This window comes from Protopterus annectens, chromosome 5.part0 (genome assembly GCF_019279795.1).
Source record: "Protopterus annectens isolate FY-2018-M chromosome 5.part0, PAN1.0, whole genome shotgun sequence".
In the NCBI taxonomy this organism is placed as follows: Eukaryota; Metazoa; Chordata; order Ceratodontiformes; family Protopteridae; genus Protopterus; species Protopterus annectens.
Window position 1 is genome coordinate 368098576 of NC_056735.1, and position 25864 is coordinate 368124439.

General features: G+C 45.2%; 1 protein-coding gene across 2 annotated transcripts in view; it reads right to left on the reverse strand.

Moving 5' to 3' along the window:
• DDX3X (DEAD-box helicase 3 X-linked) overlaps window positions 1-25864 on the reverse strand; it is a 1864809-nt gene that overhangs the window by 1497519 nt on the left and 341426 nt on the right. For both annotated transcript variants that reach the window (XM_044072327.1, XM_044072326.1), the window contains exon 4: window positions 13476-13688. In XM_044072327.1, the coding sequence (XP_043928262.1) occupies window positions 13476-13688 (213 nt within the window). The remainder of the gene's footprint in view (window positions 1-13475; window positions 13689-25864) is intronic.

Below are 25864 nucleotides of genomic sequence, written 5' to 3' on the forward strand. Positions count from 1 at the left end.
TGGCCCTGTGAGTAATTTGTGACTGAAGCCTGGGTGCTCTGCTGGTTCTGGGTTTGGGCTGAGAAGGCCCGGAGGAGGCAGGAAAGGACCAATTTTTAGAGGGCCAAGGCCTACTAAATCTGGGAGGCTGTACTTGCAGAAAATCTAACAGTTTGCATAGATTTTGCTTTTTCCTCCATTGTTTTAAGTACTTCTTTTGCTTTGTTGCCAAACAGGCAGTCTTGGTTTAAGGGAGCATCCAGCAATTAGGCATTAACATGATCTGGCAAAGATTGCTCCTTAAGCCAAGCATGCCTTCTAAATACAGACTCATTGACAGCAGCCCTGCAAGATGCCTCTAGTGAATCAAAACCACATTGCAAAGTGTTTTCCAACTTGTTCAGCAGAATGCATTAATTCCTGTAAATCTTTATTTTCAGCACAGTCAGGAACCATCATTTTCTGTTTAAGCACTCCAATAATATGCTGCTGATACTTTCACATATGAAACTGGCAGTTTAAGGCCCTAATGGCCAAGGTTGCAGAAGTGTACACCTTCCAACCCCACCTATCCAGCGCCCTGGAATCTCTATCAGAGGGGGTAGGATTTTTGGCAGTAGAAGCCTTAATGCCCTTGGGTCCCTGTAAATCCAAATAAAGAAAAGTACAGTTTTGTACCTACCATAAATGTAGATGTCCGAACTGGATAGCATCTGCAGTCATAACAAGTGGGTTGTCCTGTCGTCAGGCAGCCCTGCAGTCGGCCGGATTCCAAAGTCCGGGTCCGGCTTCGGCTGATGTCGCACTCCACCCGACGTCATCTCTGTTGGTGTTCGGGTATAAAAGCATCAGCCGACGCCATTTTCCTCAGTGTTTCTTGCCCCAGATGCCAGTAGCCCTCTCGCATGCTAAAAATTTGGATAGATGCCAATGTTTCCAAATAGATAGAGGTAAACACAACAATAAGCATATATGTACATATATACAAACAAATACACCATAAAAGACTCCCCCCCAACAGCTAGCTATTAGGAGGGTAAACACCCTAGGAGTACCACAGAGGGGAAGGAGGGAGGGTAATCCTGACTGCAGATGCTATCCAGTTCGGACATCTACATTTATGGTAGGTACAAAACTGTACTATGTCCTTCATGGATGCATCTGCAGTCATAACAAGTGGGTAGAATACCATAGCCAACAAGGGCAGGAGGATAAAAGTAGATTATGGTGTGTTTAGGATCCCTTGCAGTACAGCAGTGGCAAACCCTGCTCGGGATCTGGAATATAGAGGCAAATTATAATGCTTGGCAAATGTATGCACGGAGGTCCAAGTAGCCGCCTCAATAATGTCTTTGGTTGCCACTCCTCGTAAGAAGGCTGTGGTAGTGGCTGTTGCCCTTGTAGAATGAGGTCTTATGTTCTGTGGAATTGGTTTTCCATGGAAGGAGTAACAGTAACGTATGCAGTTTCCTATCCATTTGGAGATTGTCTGTTTGGAAATAGCTTTTCCTTCCCTTCCTGTTGCATAGGCTACAAAAGTTGGTCAGTCTTTCTGCTGTTTTTGTTCTGTCCAAGTAGTAGCGTAGCTGTCTATGTACATCCAAGGTATGCAGTATTCTTTCCCTCTGTTTTGTGGGTTGGGAAAGAAGGTAGGTAGGTGGATTGCCTGGTTCAAAGACACTCTGGATACCACCTTGGGCATAAATGTAGGATTAGTCCTCATGGACACACTATCTTGGTGGAAGATTAGGAAGGGTTGCACTGCCATTAAGGCCTGTAGTTCTGAAACCCTCCTTGCTGAAGTTATTGCCAGTAGGAAAGCAGTTTTCCATGACAGGTGTTGTAGGTCTGCTGTTGCTGCTGGTTCAAAGGGTGATAGTGTCAACTTTTCTAGCACAAAGTTTAAATCCCAAGCTGGTAATGGTGGTTTCCTTGGAGGTTTTACATTCTTGATTCCTCTGAGGAACTGCCTGAGCAAAGGGTGCGAAAAACAGGTGGATCAAAGCTGTATTCTGCTGAAATAGCTGATGCATGTATCTTGATGGAGGAGTAGGACAGGCCTGAATGAAGAAGTTCGGCCAGATACTCCAGAATGTTAGGCATATCTATGTTTGACACATCTTTTCCTCTTTCCGTACTCCAAATGACAAACTTTTTCCATTTTCCAGCATAGTTCCTTCTTGTTGAAGGTCTGCGTGCTTCAAGAATAATGTCTTTAACTCTTTGGGAAAGTTCTGGATTAGCTGCTGTTATGTGATGTTCCATGCAGTCAGTTGCAGCGTTTTTAGGTTTGGATGTATGATGCTGTAGTTGTTCTGAGTTAACATCAAAGGCATCAGAGGTATTGGCCACATTTTGTTCCGAGACATGCTCTTCAGTAGTGGATACCAGTGCTGTCTTGGCCAGTTTGGAGCTATCAGGATTATCCTTGGACGTTCTTCCTTGATTTTTAGTAGTACCTTGTGTATCAAAGGAAGAGGTGGGAATGCATATGCTGTTAGGCCTTTCCAGTTGAAGGAGAGTGAGTCCACTTTCCATGCTAGTGGGTGGAATGTCCTTGTGCAGAATTTTTGAGCTGGTGATTGAGAGGTGATGCGAATAGGTCTATCTGTGGCATTCCCCATTTCTTTGAGATGGTCTTGAAGATGTCCGGGTGCAGTTTCCATTCGTGGGCATCCAAGTGGTTCTGCTTAATATGTCTGCTAGAGTATTGTCTTTCCCGGTACAAATATTGCCTGTAACTGAATGTTGTAGCTGATTGCCAGGGTCCACAGCTCCAAGGTCATTCTGCATAGGGGTATGAATGAGTGCCTCCCTGTTTGTTGATGTACCACATGACTGTGGTGTTGTCTGTCCTTATCATCAACTGGCCCTCTTTGAGAAATGGTTTGAACTTTTGGATTGCCAGTTTTACTGCCAGCATTTCTTTTAGATTGATGTGCAGGCGAAGTTGATCCTGTGTCCACAATCCTTGCACGCATTTGTCCAGCATGTGGGCCCCCCATCCTAGGTCTGAAGCGTTTGTTGTGATGGTCTGGCTTGGTTGACATCTGCGAAAGGGTAGGCCTGGGTTTGACTGGCATGCCTGAGCCCACCATAGGAACTCCTGTTTTAAGCATGGAATTAGTGGGATTTCTGTTTCTAGACTGTGTCTGTGTTGGGACCATAAATTCTTTAGGTACCACTGTAGTTTCCTCATATGTAGTCTGGCAAATGGGACCAAGATTATGCATGATGCCATGAAGCCCAAGGCCTGCAGAACTTTTCTTGCTGTTAACTTGTTCAGTTTTGTTAGTGCCAAGAAGTAAAGAGGAAGTTCTTTTGTTTTTCTGTAGTCAGGAATGCCATTTGTTGTACTGTGTCCAATTCCGCCAAGAACGTCCTTGTTTGGGATGGTATCAGCCTTGACTTTTGTAAATTGACTGTGTATCCCAGTCCTTGTAGCAAGTAAATGACCCTTTGTAAATCTGTTGTCAGCTTGCTTTTGTTGTCCCTTGTAGCAGGCAGTCGTCCAGGTATGGGTAAATTTGAATTCCTGTAGTCTGCAATGGGTTATTACTGATGCCAGGCATTTTGTGAATACTCTGGGCAGTAGATAAGCCAAAGGGCAATGCTGAGAATTGATAGTGCTCTGATCCTGCAAGAAATCTGAGGTATCTTCTGCAGATTGGTCGAATGGGGACGTGCAGGTATGCCTCCTTGAGATCTAGAGTTACCAGCCAAGACTCCTTGCCCAGCATGGGAAGAAGTTGCTGTAGGGTCAGCATTTTGAATTTTGGGACAATGATGTATGTATTTAAGGTGGACAGGTCGAGAATTGGTCTCCAACTTTTTCCTTTCTTGGAACTAGGAATAGTCTGGAGTAGAACCCTTTCCTTGGTCTGCTGTTGGCACTCTTTCCACAGCTCTCATGTTTGCTAACTCCATTATCTGGCGAGAGCCTCTGTTTTTGATTTGGAGGTAGGTTTGGCATTCCTCTTTGACTGGTAAAGTGTGGAAGTGAAACCGTAACCTCGATCTATGGTTTGTAAAATCCACTTGTCTTTTGTTATGTAGTGCCAGTTCTTTGAAAATAAGGTTAACTTTCCGCCTAGAGGAGCTGCTATTTGTTCCCTGGTAGGCGGATTTAGGATTAAGTCACTGTGGTTGTGCTGATGTAGTGGCAGTGGCTGTGTCTGCGCCTCTGTTGTTACCTTGCCACTGTCGCCTCTGTAGGCACCTCCTCTGGATTGGTTTCTGCCTCTGGAGCGTCCTATTCCTGCCCCTTTGAAATTTTGTGGAGTCAGGAAAGGACCAATTTTGGCAGGCCAGTTCCTGCTAAACCTTGGGGTTGAACCTGCAAGAAATCTTTAACAGTTTGAACAGATTTTGCCTTTTCTTCCATTTTCTTCATAACCTGCTGGGCAGGTGTACCAAACAAACTTGTCTTGTCCATAGGAGCATCTAGCAACTTAGCTTTAACATGATCCGGTAAAGCTTGTTCTTTTAGCCATGCATGCCTTCTTATCACTGTGCCTGTCATGGCTGATCTAAATGAAGCCTCCAGTGCATCATAGCCACATTTTAAGGAATGGTTGCTAACCTGTTGTATGTTATTTACCATCTCTAATACATATTTCTTATCAAGAGATTCATCAGTGGTTAGTTTTTAGTTAACTGATCAAGCATAAACTCTTGGTATTGTATCATGTGAAACTGACAGTTTAAAGCTCTAGCTGAGAGAGTAGCTGAAGTGTAGACCTTTTACCCCATCTGTCTAATGACCTTGCTTCCCTTTCAGAAGGAATAGGGTTTTTAGCTGTGGTCGCTACTGCCTTGGGACCCTGGGATATAGTTTCTGGGTCTGCAAGTGGGGCCTTGTAAAGGTGGTTATGAGTATCTGGCACCCTGTAAAATCTGTCTGGTTTGGCAGGGGCTGGGGGTAAAGAATCTGGAGCGGAGCAAACATCATTGAAAGCATCATCCACCACAGAGAGAACAGGAGGTATAGCTAAGGGCCTGTGCTGTGGGAGGTGCAGAAAGGTCCTAAGTCTTTTTCTGGAGTCTGAAAAATCCTGTTGCTGCCATTGGAACTGTTCTCGCATGGCATGCAAGGTTTCCCCAAAGGAGAATTCTTCTGGTGGGGAAGCAGCTGGAATGGATTCTTCAGCATCAGAATCTTCAAAATTGGAGAAGGGAGCCTCAGGCTGGTCAGTTATCTCTGATTCATCAGCAGAATCATCAGAAGACACTGGCTCAGGGGGCTCTGCTTTAGGTCTCTTCTCTGGGGGCTGAGAGGCCCTGTCTGGGTGAGATTGAGATCCTCTAATTAAAGAAATTAAATCTTCTGCCAAAGAAAGCATTTGAGAACTAGAAGAGGGCCTGGATGTGGGGGGTTTAACAGGCACTGTTTTAGAAGTCTTGGCTGCTTTAGCCCTGGCGAAGGCCTTAATGGACATGGCAGCAGGAGGCCTAGCAGCACCACGTGCTGGGGTAGAGACATCCAAGGGAATGGTGTCTGATAAGTCAACCACCGTAGTGGGTAAAATTTCTGAGGTCGATTCAAGAGTTGTAGCAGGGGCCTCAGTTGTAAGAATAGGTTCAGCTGTACTTTGATCAGTTTTCTCGGTTTCAGCCGAAACCGAGACACTCGCGGTTTGCTTTACCGTGGTTTCGCCGAAACCGCGGACCGCGAGTGTCGGTCTTATCTTTGCGCTTTTTGGGGTAGTCGGAGGATCCGACGGCATAATGTACGCAAAATCAGAACCGAAAAACTGTTCTGCAAACTCCGACCGACGTCTAAGCGCTCGTCGGTTGAAAGAGGCACAGGCGAACAGGCTGCTATGTCGTGGGCTGGGCCTAAACAAGGCAGACAGTAAGAGTGGAAATCTTTATGAGGTATTTGTTTCCCACAGGTTAAACAATTGTTAACTTTTTCTGACATCGGCTGAGGCAAGAAAGAGTCCCCAACGGGTACTTAGCTTTAGAAGTCTTCAAGTAGTATTCGGTAGAAGTAATCTCTGGATCCGACCGACCGGCACTTGCGAACAGCTTCTGCTTCGGGCGCCACGCGGCAAGAAAGACTGAGGAAAATGGCGTCGGCTGATGCTTTTATACCCGAAGACCAACAGAGATGACGTCGGGTGGAGTGCGACATCAGCCGAAGATGGACCCGGACTTTGGAATCCGGCCGACTGCAGGGCTGCCTGACGACAGGACAACCCACTTGTTATGACTGCAGATGCATCCATGAAGGACATCCACCAAAACGAATCCAAAAAACTGCACACAAAGCTGGAGACCAAGCTGACACCAAGAGCAGATCTTTATTATTCAACAGTTAGTGCTTTCGTCAGGTAGGAATCACCTGACTTCATCAGACCCTCTGACCTGGTCTGATATAGTCAAGTGATTCCTACCTGACGAAAGCGCTGTTAAATAAAGATCTGTTCTTGGTGTCAGCTTGGTCACCAGCTTCATGTGCTGTTTTTGGGATTCCCCCGTTGGGTCCCTGTGAAATGGTCTCAGGATCCACAATAGGATTTTTAAAGAGGAACTTGTGAGAGTCAGGAACCCTGTAATATCTATCAGGTTTTCTGGGAGCAGGAGGTAAAGAGTCAGGGGCCAAGCTAGATTCAGAGAAGGCATCAACAACAATGTCCAGTACAGAGAGGGGGTAGCTAAAGACCTGTGTTGGGGCAGGTGTAAGAAATTCCCAAGCCTCTTTTTAGAGTAAGAGTAATCCTGGCTTTCCCAGCGAAAATGCTCCCTAAGAGTATGCAAGGTTTCACCAAAAGAAAAATCCTCCGGAAAGGAAGCGGAGGGAAGAGTCTCCTCTGCATCAGTATCCTCATAGGTAGATAAGGGTAAATCCTGGTCATCAGAGGAAACAAATTTCAGAATCCTTATCAGAAGAATCATAAGCAAACTCAGTCCTAGGTCTCTTAGAAGGGGAAGGGTGGCTTCCCCCGATTAAAGTAAAAAGGTCTTCAGCCATTCTTATCATTTGTTTTTTAGGCATAGAGGCCTGACCATGCAGTCTGGGCGTTGGTTTTCTAGGCATGGAGAGAGTTTCAGGACATGAAGATGGCGTCAGTTTAATATGCAAGTCAGTAGGCCTGAATGCACCCTCAGAAGATGGTGCCTGCACAGCGGCTCCGGACCCATCCAAGGTAGAGACATCCACAGGTTCAACGGTTAAAGCATCTCGTGGCAGACCGGACTCCAAATGGATCTCAGAGGCCTGGGAATCTGAAGTAGCTGGTATCAGGGGCTGTGAAAGCACCTCAATGAGTACTGGCAAACTGGCGACTAGCTTAGGAGAAACGTTGTCTGCAGCTTTGGACCTATGCAGTCTGTCTTTATCTTTGCGTTTTTTCGGAATGTCGGTAGACAATTGAACAGAGTACCAAAATATTTAGAATTGTAAATAAACCAACGACGAATAGTTCGTTGTTTAAATAAGGCACAAAACCGACTGTGAGGTACATTGTGATCAGGGCCTCAGCAAGGAATGCGTTACGAATGAAAATCATTAAGAGGTATTTGCTTTCCACAAGAAATACAATTGTTAACTTTTGCTGACATCGGTTAACAGCAAGAAAAAGGATCCCCAAAGTACAGTTGTGTACCTACCATAAATGTAGATGGTAGAGTGTATTCCCTGTTGCAGTCATTACAAATGGGTTATCCTGCTGGCAGGCTACCCGCAGTCGGCCAGAGTTCCAAAGTCTAGTTCCAGCGTCAGTTGCTGTCGCCTCCTCCCTGACGTCAGTGCACCAGGGGTATAAAAGATGCAGCCAACGCCATTTTCTTCAGTTTTTCTTGCCCCAGATGTCAGGTGCCCCTAAACTGGTAGGCTCACTAATGCCAAAAAGTATGCATAACCAAAAATCAACTTTTCCTTCATCTACAAGCAAATACACCACATAGGTTGTATAGAATAGAGAAGTACAGATAAGTCCCAGCAAGGAAAAGGGGGATGGAGGGAGAGTAACCTGAACTACAACAGTGAATACACTCTAACATCTACATTTATGGTAGGTACACAACTTTACTATGTTCGTGTTTCGCTGTTGCAGTCATTACAATTGCGCTGAATCCCAAAGCTATGGTTGGGAGGCTGGTGCTACATAGGATTAGGAGAGGCTATCAGGCCCTGCAGAACTGCAGTGGCAAAGCCTGCCCTGGACTTAGAATAGAGAGGTAAGTGATCGTGCTTTGCAAAAGTACGCACTGAACTCCAAGTTGCAGCCTCTAAAATATCTTCGGTTGGTACTCCTCTGAGGAAGGCTGCTGAAGTGGCTGCTGCTCTGGTGGAATGTGGCTTAATGCCCTTAGGCACTGATTTGCCATGCTGTGAATAGCAGAAACAAATGCAGTGGCCTATCCACTTTGAAATAGTCTGCTTTGAGATGGGCTTTCCTTGCGATCCTGCAGCATATGCTACTAGAAGTTCAGTCTTTCGGAAAGGTTTGGTTCTGTCCAAGTAGAAGCGTAGCTGTCTGTGAATGTCCAAAGAATGCAGAAGTCTCTCACCCTTATTCTGTGGGTTTGGGTAAAAGGTAGGCAAGTGAATTGTTTGGTTAAGGGCCACACTTGTCACTACCTTAGGCATAAATGTAGGGTTTGTCCTCAGAGAAACCCAGTCAGGATGGAAAATGATAAAAAGGTTCCACAGCCATGAGTGCCTGTAACTCTGACTCGTCTAGCAGAGGTTATTGCTAGGAGCAGAGCTGTTTTCCAGGATAATAATTTTATATCAGCTGCAAGGGCTAGCTCAAAAGAGGGCAGTGTAAATTTTTCCAAGACATAGTTGAGGTCCCATGCAGGTATTGGTGCTCTCCTTGGGGGGGTCTTATGTTTTTGGCCCCTCTGAGGTACTGCCTTAGTAATGGATGAGAAAAAAAGAGGTGGGTTCTGTATTGTAATGAGCTGAAATGGCAGAGGCATGAATTTTAATGGATGAAAAGAAAAGCCCTTTATCCAGCATCTCAGTTAAGTATTGCAAAATCTGAGGAATTTTTGGAACAATCGTGTCAAAACCTTGTTCCTGGTTCCAAGCACAGAATCTCTTCCATTTTTCTGCATAAGACTTTCTGGTGCTAGGCCTCCTGGCCTCCAAAATAACATCCATAACTGCTTTAGAAAGAGGTGCATCTTGGATGGCTACATTATCTGCCATGCTGCCAGGTTTAGGGTCCTGAGTTGGCTGTGCAGTATCTGACTGTCTTGTTGAGTCAATAAGTGAGGAATTTGAGGTAGTGTCCAAGCTGGGCATTGGGACACGTTCTTTAGGACTGGGCACCAGTGCTGGCGGGGCCAATCTGGGGCAATCAGAATAATTTTTGGCTTCTCTTGTCTGACCTTGAGGAGTACCTTGGAGAGGAGAGGCAGAGGAGGAAAGGCATATACTGTCGATTTTTCCAGCTGAAAGATAGAGCATCCACTTTCCATGCTTGCTTGTGATAAGTCCTTGTGCAGAATCTTTGCAGTTGGCAATTGTGAGGAGAGGCAAATAAGTGCATGTCCGGGCAATCCCAGTTCCTTTTTATCATGCTGAAGGCTTGAGGATCCAATTTCCACTCGTGGGGATCCATTAGGTTGCTGCTTAGTTCGTCTACCAGAGTATTTATCCTTCCTAGCAGGAATTGTGCTTGTAAATGTACTTGATAAGTCAATGCTGTGTCCCACAAGTTCATGGCTAGTCTGCAGAGGGGGTAGGAATGTGTGTGCCCCCCTGCTTATGTACCACATGACTGCGGTATTTTCCATCTATCAGTAGTTGTCCTGGATGAAGTAGATCCTTGAAGGCTGTCAGGGCATTTTGAACTGCTAGCATCTTTTTGATTGATATGCAGATGCATTTGACTTGCAGACCATGTGCCCTGAATACATCTTCCTGCCATGTGGGCCCCCCAGGCATAATCTGATGCAGCCGTTGTTAGTGTCTGCCTGGCTGGGGGAAATGTGAATGGCTGTCCCTTGTTTTGGTGACAAGCCTTTGCCCACCATCGAAACTCCTGTTGTAGGCAGGGGCTGAGAGTAATCATCGTTTCCAGGCTGTGGCAATGTTGATTCCAAACACTTTTTAGGTACCATTGAAGTTTCCTCATATGCAGTCTTGCATATGGAAAAAGTAGGATGCAGGATGCCATGAAGCCCAAAGCCTGCAGAATCTTTCTTGCAGATAGCTGGGCCTTTGTTGCCAATGTTTTGAAATAGGTAGTCAGTTGCCTTTGTTTGTCTGGCGTGAGATAATCCATCTGGGCAGTTGTATTTAAGCTTGCACCCAGGAATATTATCTCTTGAGAGGGTACTAGTTTTGATTTCTTTTCGTTAACTGTGTACCCTAGGCATGTTAGAAGTCTTTTCACAAATGCCAGATGCTGTAGAAGAATGTCCTTTTTCTCTGCTTGAATTAGACAGTCATCCAAGTAAGGATATATTTGTATTCCTCTTTGTCTGCAGAATGCAATTACTGGTGCCAGGCACTTTGTGAAGACCCTGGGCACAGTAGACAAGCCAAAGGGCAGTGCAAAGAATTGGTACTGCATTGACCCAGCCTTGAATCTGAGGTATCGTCTGCATAATTGTCTGATTGGGACATGCAGGTATGCCTCTTTTAGGTCTAGTCACCAGCCAAGCGTTCTTGCCCAGCATGGGCCGAAGCTGCTGCAAAGTCAACATCTTGAATTTTGGAATATCCAGGAATGTGTTCAGAATAGATAGGTCCAGTATTGGTCTCCAGGTCTCGTCCTTTCTGGGTACCAAGAACAGTCTTGAGTAAAATCCTTGTCCCTACTCTTGCTCTGGTACTTGTTGAATGGCCCCCATGTCCATGAGGGATGAGGCCTGTTTTTGTGCCTCTGCCCATTGAGCTTTTGGCAGATCTGGCCAGCCGTTTGCCTTTGGTAGGGTATGGAAATGGAACTTGTACCCTTGTGACACGATATTTAGAACCCACTTGCCCTGGGTTATAATGTGCCAATTTTGAGAAAAACGTGCTAACTTTCCCCCTAATAGTGCTGCCAGAAGATAAGTGCTTGGTGCAGGCAAGAGGAACTCACTGGGACGGTTTCCTGTATGGTTGTGATTTGTCTTCTCCAACTTTGGAGGTAGAAGCACCCCATTGCTTTGACCTGTATGAACTTTGCACCTGGGATCTGCCTCTAGGGCATCTGGACCTGCCCCTTTGAGGTCTGTCTGACACAGGAAAGGACCAATTCTTTGTAGGCCAGTGTCTACTAAACCTAGGTGGCTGTACTTGTAAAAAATCTTTGACAGTGTGCATAGATTTAGCTTTGTCCTCCATTTTCTTTAACACCTACTCTGCCTTAACACCAAACAAAGTATCAAGCTGTAAACGTGCATCTAATAATTTAACTTTGACATGATCAGGCAGATGTTGTTCCTTTAACCAAGCATGCCTCCTAATTACAGAACCCGTAACTGCAGCCCTGCAGGAGGCCTCCAAAGTATCAAAACCACACTGCTTACAAAGTACGCTTTCCAACTTGTTCAGCTGCATGCAATAAATCTGGCATTTCCTTGTTTTCTGCACATTCAGAGTTTAATAACATTTTCTGTTTAAGCAATGCCATGACATGTTGCTGATATCTGAGCATATGAAACTGACAATTTAAGGCCCTTATACCCAAAGTAGCAGATGTGTAAACCTTTTTTCCCCATCTATCCAGCGCCCTAGAATCTCTGTCTGAGGGGGTAGGGTTTTTTGCAGCGGAAGCCTTAATTCCTTTGGGACCCTGTGAAATAGTTACTGGGTCTGCAGCAGGGTTTTTAAAAAGAAATTTATGAGAGTCAGGAACCCTGTAATATCTGTCAGGCTTAACAGGAGCTGGAGGTAAGGAGTCAGGGGTAAGACTAGACTCCGAAAACACATCTACAATATCTAACACAGGTGGAATGGCTAGTGGCCTGTGTTGAGGTAGTAAAAGGAAATCCCTGAGCCTCTTTTTAGATTCTGAAAACTCTTGGCTCTCCCAGTGGAAATGCTCTCTCATGGTATGCAAGGTTTCCCCAAAAGAATAGTCCTCTGGATGAAAAGCTAAAGGTATAGATTCTTCAGCATCAGAATCCTCATGGGGGGAAGATAATGTTCCTTATCAGAAGAAATAGAAATCTGATCTGAAGATTCATAGTCATTCTCTTGCCTAGGCCTCTTATCAGGAAGGGGATGGGAACCAACCCCTGACCAAAGTAATTAAGTCTTCGGCCATTTTTGAGCATCTGTTCTTTGAGCATAGAGGCCCGTCAGCGTGGCTCTTGAGTTTCTTTGCTTTAGAAGGTGCTTTAGTCTTTGCCTTTGAAGCTGAGGTTGGTTTAATGTAAAGATGTTTAGGTCTGAATACACCCTCAGAAGCCAGTGCCTGCTCAGCGGCTCCGGACCCATCTGAAGGAATAGTATCCGAGGCTCCAATACCTTGAGTTTCCAGCGGCATGGCTGACTCCAAGTGGGAGTCGGTAGCAGCCTGCAACTCTAAAGTAGTGAGTGTCAGGGGCTGCGAAAGCGCCTTACTGAGAACCGGCGACTGGCATAGGAGAAGCTTCATCATTGGTTTTGGGCCTCGGTTGTCTCTCCTTTTCTTTGCATTTTTTGTGAACTACGGTAGTCGGATGGCTATCCAACATTTCTGGATAATTAAACCGGCGTCCAAAATAGTTTGAAGCAAAATCACTCTGACGCTTAATAGTGCGGTGGTTAAATCTAGCACAAAACTGACAACCAGCAACGTTGTGATCAGGGCCTAAGCAAGGAATACAGTAAGAATCGAAGTCCTTATGAGGTATTTGCTTTCCACAAGAAATACAATTATTTACTTTTTCGGACATCGGTTTGGAGCAAAACAAAAAGTTTCCCCAACGGGGTACTTAGCTTTATTGAAAACTTCGGATCTGAAACTCTAACACGAAAATCTCAGGAGTCGGCCGACCGGCACTTGCAAACTACTTCTGTTTCGGGCACCGCGCGGCAAGAAAGACTAAAGAAAATGGCATCGGCCGCAACTTTTATACCCCTGACATCAGGGAAGGGGCAACAGCAGCAGACGCAGGACCCAGGACTTTGGAATTCAGGCCAATTGAGGGCAACCTGCCAGCAGGATTACCCAAATGTAATGACTGCAACAGTGAAACACGAAGAACATCATCCTGAAGCCTTATGGTTTTCCAGCACCAAAGGTGAGTGCACTACCTGTTGTACCACTTCAAGTGGCAAAGTTCATAACTGCACACCTGCCTAACCTTCATATTCCACTGTAAAAGGTAGATGTATAGTCTAGATTCCCAGAGCAGTGCAGACTATTAAATGGTATCACTATGGATGCTGGTTACAGTAATATGCTATAAAGCCAAAAGGAAAGCACATGCACCAAGCAAAAAAAAAAAATGCAACACTACAACAATGAACTATACGATACCCACTCAAAAAACATGGTAATTTAAAGAGTATGAAGTTATATTATACTACAGTAAGACTCAGGAACACACATTTTTACCTGAGTTAGTACTTGTAAAGGACTGCTGACTGTAAGTGCCACTTCCAACATTTCGATAACTTCCACGACCACCTCTGTCATTTCGTGGAGCTGAACCTCGCCCTCCAAATCCACTCCGATCTCTGTCATACCCATTTAATCTGCTATCCCTGTCATCGTGATACCCATTCATATACACATTACCCCCGCGTCCAGAATCCCAATTTGCAGAGTCTAAAACAAGAATACAGAACACTGCACAATGAAATTGTTGCACCACTACAAAACACCGCACAAAAGCCGACACATTGCTGTTCTCTGAATATGACTACATGCTACTGTTCGGAATTATCAACTAAAACTAGGATGTCTGCCATTTTTTCTTCAATAAAAAATTTGTACAGCTAGCAGTGTCAATTCAATGAAAAAATAAAGGAGAAAAAGAAATCGTAAGCTGCAGAAAGGGCCTGCAAAACAGTGAAAGACTAATGACTGTCTCAAAAACATGCACAATTCTTCGCTAGAAGCAGCAAATCTTTCAGCTCAGAGCATTTTTAACCAAACTGGCACTGAACCTTAACTGCAACACTTGGAGGCAGCCAATGTTTAGCAAGGTACATGGTAATTTCTTAAAAGGAAAGCCACTAACTACACTGGATCACTTTCATGAAAAACTGAAATGCATACAGCAACCAGTCTAAATTTGCTCAACTGAACAGCCATTTGAGTGGCAAGTTCCTAATCTGAAGATTGTTAACACCATGGCCACTTTTCCATCAAGACGAAAACAAATTATTAAACTGAAGCATACTGCATACAGAAAGCAAATCTTTATGACAAATGCTTGCTTTATAGACTTATTTGAAGATCTTAGGCTGCCACCCACTGCTATGTAGGCCATGTTACTAAACACTTTTTGAAAGGGTCAAACACCATAAATGGCTGGTGATACTATTAATACAATTTTAAAAATGATAGTAAGAATGGGGAGAGAGCACTGTCCTGGAGGGGGAAGAGGAAAAAGTACAGTTTTGTACCTACCATAAATGTAGATGTCTGAGAGGTATGCATCTGCAGTCCTTACAAATGGGTTGTCCTGGCCTCAGGCAGCCCTTCGGTCGGCCGGATTCCAAAGTCTGGGTCTGGCCTCGGCTGGTGTCACACTTCACCCGACGTCATAGCTGCAGTTCAGTGGGTATAAAGGCATCAGCCGACGCCATTTTCCTCAGTGTTTCTTGCCCCAGATGCCAGGTGCCCTCTAGGAAGGCTAAATTTGGATAAATGCAAATGTTTCCAAACAATAGAGAGCAAAATAGAAATAAACATGTATATACATATATACAAACAAATACACCATAATAGATTCCCCCAGCTAGCTACAAGATGGGCAAATACCCTAGGAGTACCACAGAGGGGAAGGAGGGTGGGTAATCCTGACTGCAGATGCATACCTCTCGGACATCTACATTTATGGTAGGTACAAAACTGTACTATGTCCTTCAAGGATGCATCTGCAGTCCTTACAAATGGGTAGAATACCACAGCCAAACTGGGGGAGGAGGCACTAAGGAGGTAGTAAGAGATTATGGTGTAGTTAAGATCCCTTGCAAAACAGCAGTGGCAAAACCTGCTCGGGATCTGGAGTATAAAGGTAGATTATAATGCTTGGCAAATGTATGCACGGAGCTTCAAGTAGCAGCCTCTAAAATGTCTTTGGTAGCCACTCCTCGTAAGAAAGCTGTAGTAGTGGCTGTAGCCCTTGTGGAGTGAGGTCTGATGTTTTCTGGAGTTGTCTTTCCATGAAAAGAGTAACAAAATCTAATGCAATTTCCTATCCATCTTGAAATTGTTTGTTTTGAAATTGCTTTTCCTTCCACTCCTGTTGCATATGCTACCAAAAGCTGGTCAGTTTTTCTATTGTTCTTGGTTCTGTCCAGGTAGTAGCGCAATTGCTTGTGTACATCCAAGGTATGCAGTAATCTTTCTCCCCTGTTCTGCGGGTTGGGGAAGAATGTTGGTAGGTGTATTGCTTGGTTTAATGATACCCTGGAAACCACCTTTGGCATAAAAGTAGGATTAGTTCTCATGGATACTCTATCCTGATGGAAAATAAGGAAGGGCTGTACTGCCATTAATGCCTGTAACTCCGAAACCCTTCTAGCTGAAGTGATTGCAAGCAGGAATGCAGTTTTCCAAGATAAGTACTGTAATTCTGCTGTTGCTGCTGGTTCAAAAGGGGGAAGTGTCAACTTTTCTAACACAAAGTTCAAGTCCCATGTAGGCAATGGTGGTTTCCTTGGTGGCTTTACATTTTTAATTCCTCTGAGAAACTGCCTGAGCAGAGGTTGAGAAAAGACTGGAGGATCCGTGTTGTATTCTGCTGAAATTGCTGATGCATGAATCTTAATGGAGGAGTAAGACAGACCATTGTGAAAAAGCTCTGCTAAGTATTCCAGGATGTTAGCTATGTTTGCCAAAGATGCATCCACTCCTTTTGTTGCACTCCAAATGAGGTATCTTTTCCATTTTGCTGAATAATTTTCCTTGTTGAGGGTCTGCGAGCCTTCAAGATAATGTCTTTAACCCTTTGAGATAAATCTGGGTTATTTTGCCTTATGAAATGTTCCAAGCAGCTAGCTGCAGTGTTTTCAAGTTTGGATGCAGGATTTTGAAGTTGTTCTGTGTTAGTAGAAGAGGTAGCAGGTGTAGAGGCCATGCATGTTCCCGAGACATACTCCTCAGTAGCGGGTACCAATGTTGCCTCGGCCAGTCTGGAGCTATCAAGATGATCCTCGGGTGATCTTCTTTGATCTTCAGTAGCACTTTGTGCATCAAAGGAAGAGGTGGGAATGCATATGCTGTCAGGTTTTCCCAACTGAAGGATAGGGAGTCCACCTTCCAAGCAAGTGGGTGGTATGTCCTTGTGCAGAATTTTTTCAATTGGTGGTTGTGTGGGGATGCGAACAGGTCTATTTCTGGCAGTCCCCATTTCCTTGTGATGGTTTTGAAGATGTCTGGATGCAGCATCCATTCGTGGGCATCCGTGGTGGTTCTGCTTAAGATGTCTGCTAGTATATTTTCTTTTCCTGGCACAAATATGGCCTGGAGCTGAATGTTGAGGCTCAGGGCCACCTTCCAGAGGTCCATTGCCATCTGGCATAGAGGGTATGAATGTGTGCCTCCCTGTTTGTTGATGTAGCACATAACTGTGGTGTTGTCCGTCCTTATGAGCAAATGACCCTGTTGAAGAAACGGTCTGAATGTCTGAATTGCCTGTTTTACTGTCAGCATCTCCTTTTGATTTATGTGCAGGTTCATCTGGTCTTGAGTCCATAAGCCTTGTATGCACTTGTCCACCATGTGAGCCCCCCAACCGAGGTCTGAGGCGTCCGTGGTGATAGTCTGGCTTGGGTGAGGCCTGTGGAAGGGCAGTCCTTTGTTTAATTGACAGGCCTGGGCCCACCACTGGAATTCTTGCTTCAGGCATGGAATTATTGGAATTTGGGTTTCTAAGCTGTGCTTGTGCTGAGACCATAAATTCCTCAGGTACCATTGCAACTTCCTCATATGTAGTCTGGCATGTGGAATCAATATTATGCAGGATGCCATGTAACCCAGGGCTTGCAGGATTTTTCTTGCTGTAAGGTGGTCCTGCGCTGTTAATGCCATGAAATAGAGTGGTAGCTGCTTCTGTTTTTCTGCTGTGAGGAATGCCATCTGGTTTGACGAGTCCAGTTCTGCACCCAAGAAGGTTATCCTTTGGGATGGTGTCAGCCTTGACTTTAAGTTGACTGTGTATCCCAAAGGCTTGCAGCAGGTAAAGAACCTTTTTCAAATCTTTTGTTAATTTGTCTTTGCTGTCCGCTTATAACAGGCAGTCGTCCAGGTATGGATAAATTTGAATTCCCTGAAGCCTGCAATGAGCAATTACTGATGCCAGGCATTTCGTGAATACTCTTGGCGCAGTAGATAAGCCAAAAGGCAATGCTGAGAATTGATAATGCTCTGATCCTGCAAGAAATCTAAGGTATCTTCTGCAATTTGGTCGTATGGGGATGTGCAGGTATGCCTCCGTGAGATCCAGAGTCACCAGCCAAGACTCCTTGCCCAGCATGGGAAGAAGTTGCTGTAGGGTCAGCATCTTGAATTTTGGAACAATGAGATATGTGTTTAGTTTAGTGCGGACAGGTCGAGGATAGGCCTCCATTGTTTTTCCTTTCTTGGAACCAGGAAAAGTCTTGAATAAAATCCTTGTCCTTGTTCCATAGTCGGTACCTTTTCTATAGCTCTCATCCTTAGTAAATGATCTATTTGCTGTAGAGCGTTTATCCTTTGGTTTGGAGGTAGGTTTGGCATTCCTCTCTTCCTTGGAAGAGTATGGAAGTGAAACCTGTAGCCTTTGTCTATTGTCTGTAAAATCCATTTGTCTCCTGTAATGTAATGCCAATTTACTGAAAATAAGGCTAGCTTTCCGCCTAAGGGTGCTTCCAGTTGTTCCCTGGTAGGCGGTTTCAGAGCCAAGTCACTGTGATTGTCCTGTGGAAGTGGTAGTGGCTGGATCTGTGGCAGTACTTCTCTGGCTGTTAGGCTGCCACTGACGTCCCCTGTAGGCACCTCTGGATTGACCTCTGCCTCTTAGGCGTCTATTTCTGCTTCTCTGTGCTCTGGTGGTGTCTGGAAAGGACCAATTCTTGGAAGGCCAGTTCCTACTAAACCTCGGAGGCTGGACCTGTAAGAAATCCTTGACTGTCTGGACAGATTTAGCTTTTTCTTCCACCTTCTTCAACACTTGCTGTGCAGGGGAACCAAACAAACTGTACTTTTCCATGGGAGCATCTAGAAGCTTGGACTTTACATGGTCTGGTAAGGATTGCTCTTTTAACCATGCATGCCTTCTGATCACTGTACCAGTCATAGCTGATCTAAAGGAAACCTCCAGTGCATCATAGCCGCATTTTAAGGAATGATTACTGACCTGCTGAGTGTTATGCACCAAATCCTGAAGGGACTTACGGTCTAAAGGCTCAGTGGAGGACAGTTTTTTAGTTAGTTGATCTAACAGAAATTCCTGATACTGAATCATGTGGAATTGACAGTTTAAGGCCCTAGCCGATAGAGTAGCAGAAGTATAAACTTTTTTACCCCATCTCTCTAATGCCCTTGATTCTCTTTCAGAGGGGAGGGGGTTCTTGGTAGATGCAGCTGCTACAGCTTTTGGGCCCTGTGAAATAGTCTCAGGATCTGCAATAGGAGCCTTATACAAATGATAATGTGTGTCCGGAACCCTGTAGTATCTGTCGGGCTTAGCAGGGGCTGGAGGAAGGGAGTCAGGGGCAGTACAAGCATCATTAAATGCATCATCCACAACTGTAAGTACAGGAGGAATAGCTAAAGGCCTATGCTGTGGTAAATGTAAAAAGGTCCTAAGCCTTTTTCTAGAGTCTGAAAAATCCTGGCCCTGCCATTGAAATTGTTCCCTCATAGCATGCAAGGTTTCCCCAAAAGAAAATTCCTCAGGAGGGGAGGCAGAAGGTATGGAATCCTCAGCATCAGAGTCCTCATATGGAGAATAAGGGCCTTCTGGAGGATCTGTATTTTCGGAATCATCAGAGGAGTAATCTGAAGAAACTGGCTCAGGGGGCTCTGCTCTAGGCCTCTTCTCTGGAGGTGGGTGAGAGGCCCTGTCAGGGTGGGACTGGGTTCCCCTGATCAAAGAAATGAGATCCTCTGCTAGACTAAGCATTTGAGTACTGGAGCTAGGCCTGTGAGAGGGGGCTTTAGCAGGCATGGCCTTTGAAGATTTAGCTGCTTTAGCCCCTGGCAAAAGCCTTAATTGACATGGAAGCAGGGGGCCTAGCAGCTCCACGTGCAGGAGTAGATATATCTAAGGGTATAGTATCTGATAAATCCTGTGAAACTGTAAGAGCAGGAATTTCCGTAGCAGATTCAGCCATGCTGGATGAGGCCTCGGTAGTAGGAGGCATGCTTTCGGCCGAAGGAAGAACCGCGGACTCTGTTTCAGCCGAAACAGAGACACTCGTGGTTGGCTTAACCGCGGTTTCGGCCGAAACCACGGGCCGCGAGTGTCGGTCCTTTTCCTTACGCTTTTTAGCTAAATGTGACGTTGGAGTCTCCGACGGCATGATATAAGCAAAAGCGGAGCCGAAAAAAGTACAGTTTTGTACCTACCATAAATGTAGATGTCCGATAGGCATGCATCTGCAGTCCTTACAAATGGGTTGTCCTGTCGTCAGGCAGCCCTTCGGTCGGCCGGATTCCAAAGTCTGGGTCTGGCCTCGGCTGGTGTCGCACTCCACCCGACGTCATAGCGGCAGTTATTCGGGTATAAAGGCATCAGCAGACGCCATTTTCCTCAGTGTTTCTTGCCCCAGATGTCAGGTGCCCCCAGAAGGAAGGCAATACATAAATTTGTGTAATAAAGCAGTGCCATATAATCAAAATACAATAGTGCAAGCAAATACATCATGAATGAATACCCCAATCAAGTTGTATGAGGAGGGATTAGCCAACAGGCCTGTTCCAAGAGGGGAGGGAGGGAAACTTGGACTGCAGCTGTATTAGCACTCTAACATCTACATTTATGGTAGGTACAAAACTGTACTATGTTCATCGTGCATACAGCTGCAGTCATAACAGATGGGTAGAATCCCAAAGCTAAGAAAGGGGTGGTAGGCACTAGGTGGAACTAGGAGGAGCCAGAATACCCTGCAAGACTGCAGTGGCAAAGCCCGCTCTAGATTTGGAGTATAATGGAAGGTGGTAGTGCTTGGAGAAGGTATGCACAGAACTCCAAATGGCTGCTTCCAAAATATCTTTGGTAGGAACTCCTCTGAGAAAAGCTGCAGAGGTAGCCGTGGCCCTTGTGGAGAGAGATCTGATGCCTGTAGGCACAGATTTGCCATGAAAAGAAAAACAAAAACGTATGCAATGGGCTATCCATTTTGAGATTGTCTGTTTGGAGATTGGCTTCCCTTGAGCTCCTATAGCATAGGACACAAAGAGCTGTTCTGATTTTCTGAAAGGCTTTGTTTTGTCCAAATAATAACGCAGCTGTGTGTGGATGTCCAAGGAATGCAGTAATCTCTCCCCTTTGTTTTGAGGATTAGGATAAAAGGTAGGCAAGTGTATAGCCTGATTCAAAGCTACCCTGGATACCACTTTTGGCATAAAGGACGGGTTGGTTCGTAAGGAAACTCTGTCCTGATGGAAGATGATAAAAGGCTTCACAGCCATGAGAGCTTGTAGCTCCGATACCCTACGAGCTGAGGTAATAGCCAGAAGGAAAGCTGTTTTCCAGGACAAATATTGCAAATCTGTTGAGGCAGCTGGCTCAAAAGGAGGCAAGGTCAGCTTTTCTAGAATGAAATTGAGATCCCAAGCAGGTATTGGTTGTTTCCTTGGGGGTTTTAGATTCTTAGCCCCTCTGAGGAACTGTCTTAAGAGGGGGTGAGAGAATAAAGGTGGATCAGTGTTGTATTCTGCAGAAATGGCTGAGGCATGGATTTTGATGGAGGAGAATGAAAGTCCACGGCTTAGCAACTCAGCTAGATACTGTAATATTTGAGGTAAATTCAGTTTTCCAGGGTCCTGGCCTTTTTCTCATTCCAGACACAACCGTTTCCATTTTGCGGAGTAAGCTTTTCTAGTAGACGGCCTTCTGGCCTCCAAAATGACATCCTGCACCTCCTTGGAGAGTAGGGTCTGTTGCGATGCTAAGGCATCTTCCATGCGGCTAGATTGAGTGTTTTTAGCTGACTGTGAAGAGTTTTGAAGCTGTGCCGAGTCAGAAGAGGCATTAGAGGCGGGGTCCATGGTGGGGAATGCGTCAGGCTCCTCGGGAGTGGGTACCAGTGTTGTCTTGGCTAGTCTGGAGCAATGAGAATCATCTTGGGTCTGTCTGCTCTGGTTTTCAATAGAACTTTGGGCAGCAGAGGAAGAGGTGGAAAGGCATAAACTGTCATTGATGTCCAACTGAAAGAGAGCGTCCACTCTTCAGGCCTTTGGATGAAAAATCCTTGTGCAGAATTTTGTCAATTGGTGATTTTTGTGGGAGGCAAAAAGATCTATGTCTGGCCTTCCCCATGCTTGAATTATCTCTGTAAAAACGTGAGGATGCAACTTCCATTCGTGTGGATCTGTCATATTTCTGCTTAGGTTGTCTGCCAGCGTGTTTTCCTTCCTGGCAAGTACTGTGCTTGAAGTTCGATTTGTAAGTCCAGAGCCATGTTCCAAAGTGACATGGCCAGCCTGCATAGGGGGTATGAATGGGTTCCTCCCTGTTTGTTAATGTACCACATTACTGTGGTGTTGTCCGTCCTTATCAATAGTTGACCTGGTTGCAGAAGGCCTTTGAAAGCTATAATTACATTTATTACTGCTAGCATTTCCTTTTGATTGATGTGAAGGTGCTTTTCTTTTTGGGACCATTTGCCCTGAATGCACCGATCTGTCATGTGCGCCCCCCAGGCGTAGTCCGAGGCGTCTGTTGTGATGACTTGATTTGCTTGAGGCTTGCTGAATGGGAGACCTGTGTTTGGCATGCTTGAGCCCACCACAGAAATTCCTTTTGAAGACATGGAATTAGTGGTATTATTGTTTCCAAACTGTGACTGTTGAGACCATAGGTTTTTCAGGTACCATTGAAGTTTCTTCATACGCAGCTTTGCGCATGGGATTAGTAAGATGCAAGATGCCATGAATCCCAGAGCCTACAGGATTTTTCTTGCAGTCAACCTGGTGAAATTTGCTAGTGTTCTGAAGTAGAGTTAGTTGCCCCTGCTTCTCTGGCGTGAGGTAGGCCATCTGGGTGTTTGTGTCCAAGTTGGCACCCAGGAAAATAATTTTTAGAGAGGGTATTAGCCTTGATTTCTTTTTGTGGACTGTGTATCCCAGAGAATTCAACAACATTATTACATAAGCCAGATGTTTCAGAAGTATGTGCTTGCTGTCCGCTTGGATCAGGCAGTCGTCCAAATAGGGGTATATTTGTATCCCTTGAAGTCTGCAGTAGGCAATTACTGATGCCAAGCATTTCGTGAATACTCTGGGTGCAGTAGATAAACCAAAGGGCAATGCAGAGAATTGATAATGGGTTGAACCTGCAAGAAATCTGAGGTATCTTCTGCAATTTTGTCTGATTGGGACATGCAGGCATGCCTCCTTGAGGTCCAATGTTACCAGCCAAGACTCCTTGCCCAGCATGGGAAGAAGCTGCTGTAAAGTGAGCATCTTGAATTTTGGTACGAGTAAAAATGTGTATAGGATGCATAGGTCCAAAATAGGTTTCCAATCTTTTCCCTTCCTTGGCACTAGGAATAGTCTGGAATAAAAACCTTGACCTTGTTCGTGAGTAGGTACCTCTTGAATAGCTTTCATGTCTATGAGATCTGAAATTTGTCTTTGTGCCTCTGCCCTTTGATTGTGTGGCAGGTTTGGCATGCCTCTCATTTTTGGAAGGGTGTGAAAATGGAATCTGTAGCCTCTGTTTATAATGTCCAGGATCCATATGTCTTTTGTGACAATAAGCCAATTTTTTGAAAATAATGCCAGTTTTCTGCCTAAGGGTGCTGCCATTTGAGCCTTGCTTGGCATGCAAAGGGGAAAGTCATTGGGTTTGCTTTCTGAATGGCTGTGAATTATCCTCACCACCTCTTTGTGTAGGAGCTTGCCATTGTCTGCCTCTAAACAATCCTTGGGATTGCCCTCTGCCCCTCGGGCGCCTGTATCTACCTCTTTGGGGTCTGTCCATGGCTGGAAATGACCAATTTTTGGAAGGCCAATTTCTACTGAAACGTGGGGGTTGTAACCTGTAGAAAATCTTTCACTGTTTGCATTGATTTAGCCTTTTCCTCCATTTTCCTTAATACCTCCTCAGCATTAGCACCAAATAATACATCCTTTTGTAGAGGGGCATCTAGTAATTTAGCTTTCACACGATCTGGTAAGGTTTGTTCCTCGAGCCAGGCATGTCTACGTATGACTGATCCTGTAACAGCAGCTCTACATGAGGCCTCTAGAGCATCAAAACCACATTGTAAGGTATGTTTACCCACTTGTTCTGCACTATGCATCAAATCCTGCAACTCCTTCAAGTCTGGTTATTCAGGTTGTGACATTTTACTTCTCAATTGTGATAACAGAAACTGTTGGTACTTTAGCATATGGAACTGGCAGTTTAATGCCCTCATGGTTAAGGTGGCCGAGGTATATACCTTTTTTCCCCACCTTTCTAAGCATCTGGAATCTCTCTCGGAAGGTAATGGATTTTTAGCAGTGGAGGCCTTAAATCCCTTGGGGCCCTGAGAGATAGCTTCTGGGTCAGCAGCATGGCTTTTGTATAGAAATTGGTGTGAGTCAGGAACCAGGTAGTACCAGTCAGGCTTGACTGGGGCTGGAGGTAGAGAATCCGGGTTAAGGCAGGACTCAGAGTACACATCATCTAGTATGTCCAAGACAGGAGGTATAGCCAGAGGCCTGTGCTGAGGTAGCAAGAGAAATTCCCTAAGCCTTTTCTTGGAATCTCAATAATCTTGGCCTTCCCAGTGGAAGTGTTCCCTTAAGGTATGCAAAGTTTCCCCAAATGAGTAATCCTCTGGAGGGGAAACAGAGAGAATGGACTCCTCTGCATCAGAGTCTTCAAAAGGGGAGTAAGAATGTTCCTGTTTTCATCAAAGTGCTCTGATATAATGGAGCCTTGATCAGAGGAGGGGGATTCTTCCTCCACTCTGGGCCTTTTGTCCGGGGGGGGGGGGCTGAGAACCCCTGATAAGAGTAATAAAAATCTCAGCCATTTTAAGCATTTGTTTTTTAGGCATGGGGCCTGGAGATGGGCCCTGTGTAGCTTGTCTCTTGGAAAGTATGGCTGCTTTAGACTTAGTGAAAGCCTTGATGGAAAAAGAAGAGGAAGGTCTGAAGACAACTTAAGAGGAGGTAGACCTATCCACATTTTGAGATTCACCACCAAGAGTGGCTTCGGTATCTGCAGTCGGGGTGTGGGCCGAGGAGCCTGCGACCTCGGGCACAGAAGACACCGCCAATGAAGTGTCGTCGGTAGTCAGGGGCTGCGTAGGCGCCTCGCTGAGAACCGGACCACCTGTAGTAGACTTTGGCGTGGTGTCGGTAGAGGCCACGGACCTCGTGGGTCGGTCCTTATCTTTGCGCTTTTTTGACAAAACTGGAGTCGGAGTATCTGACGACATAATATAGTTAAATTTTTTGCCAAAATAATGCTGGGCGAACTCCGCCCGACGCTTAATGGTGCATTTCTTGAATGTAGCACAAAAACGACAGGCCGAGACGTTGTGGTCTGGCCCTAAACAAGGAATACAGAGGGAATGGAAATCCTTATGCGGTATTTGTTTCCCACATGAAATACAATTATTAACTTTGACATCGGTCTGAGGCAAGAAAAGTTTCCCCAATGGGGTACTTAGCTTTCAAGAAGACTTCGGCTGCAAAATTTTCGTAATTTCAGGAGCTGGCCGACCGGCACTTGCGAACTGCTTCTGCTTCGGGCACCGCTCGGCAAGAAAGACTGAAGAAAATGGCGTCTGCTGGTTCTTTTATACCCCTGTCGCACTGACGTCAGGGAAGAAGCGACTACAACCGACGCCGGACCTAGATTTTGGAATTCGGCCGACCGAGGACCCGCCTGACGGCAGGAGAACCCATCTGTTATGACTGCAACTGTATGCACGATGAACATCTCCATGTTGCTGCTCCCAAAATATCCTTGGTAGGTACTCCTCTGAGGTAGGCAGTTGAGGTGACTGTTGCCCTGGTGGAGTGAGATCTAATGCTGCTAGGTAGAGGTTTCCCATGGTGAGTATAGCAAAAATGTATACAATGTCCTATCCATTTTGAGATGGTCTGTTTTGAAATGGCTTTTCCCTGTGCTCCTACAGCATATGCTATCAATAATTGCTCAGACTTTCTGAAAGCTTTGGTTTTGACAAGTAGAAGCGTAACTGCCTGTGAATGTCCAAAGAATGTAGTAGTCTCTCCCCTTTGTTCTGTGGTTTCGGATAGAAAGTTGGCAAGTGAATAGTTTGGTTTAGAACCACACTTGATACCACCTTTGGCATAAATGTAGGGTTAGTTCTTAAAGACATCCTGTCCTGGTGGAAAATGAGGAAAGGTTCCACTGCCATTAGTGCCTGTAATTCTGAAACTCTTCGTGCTGATGTTATTGCCATTAGCAGAGCAGTTTTCCAAAAGATGTATTTTAATTCTGCTGTGTTAGCTGGCTCAAAAGGAGGTAAAGTTAATTTTTCCAAACCAAAGTTGAGGTCCCAAGTTGGGGTAGGTGCTCTACGGGGCGGTCTTATGTTTTTAGCCCCTCTGAGGTACCGTTTGAGCAAAGGATTAGAAAAAATTGGTGGATCCGTGTT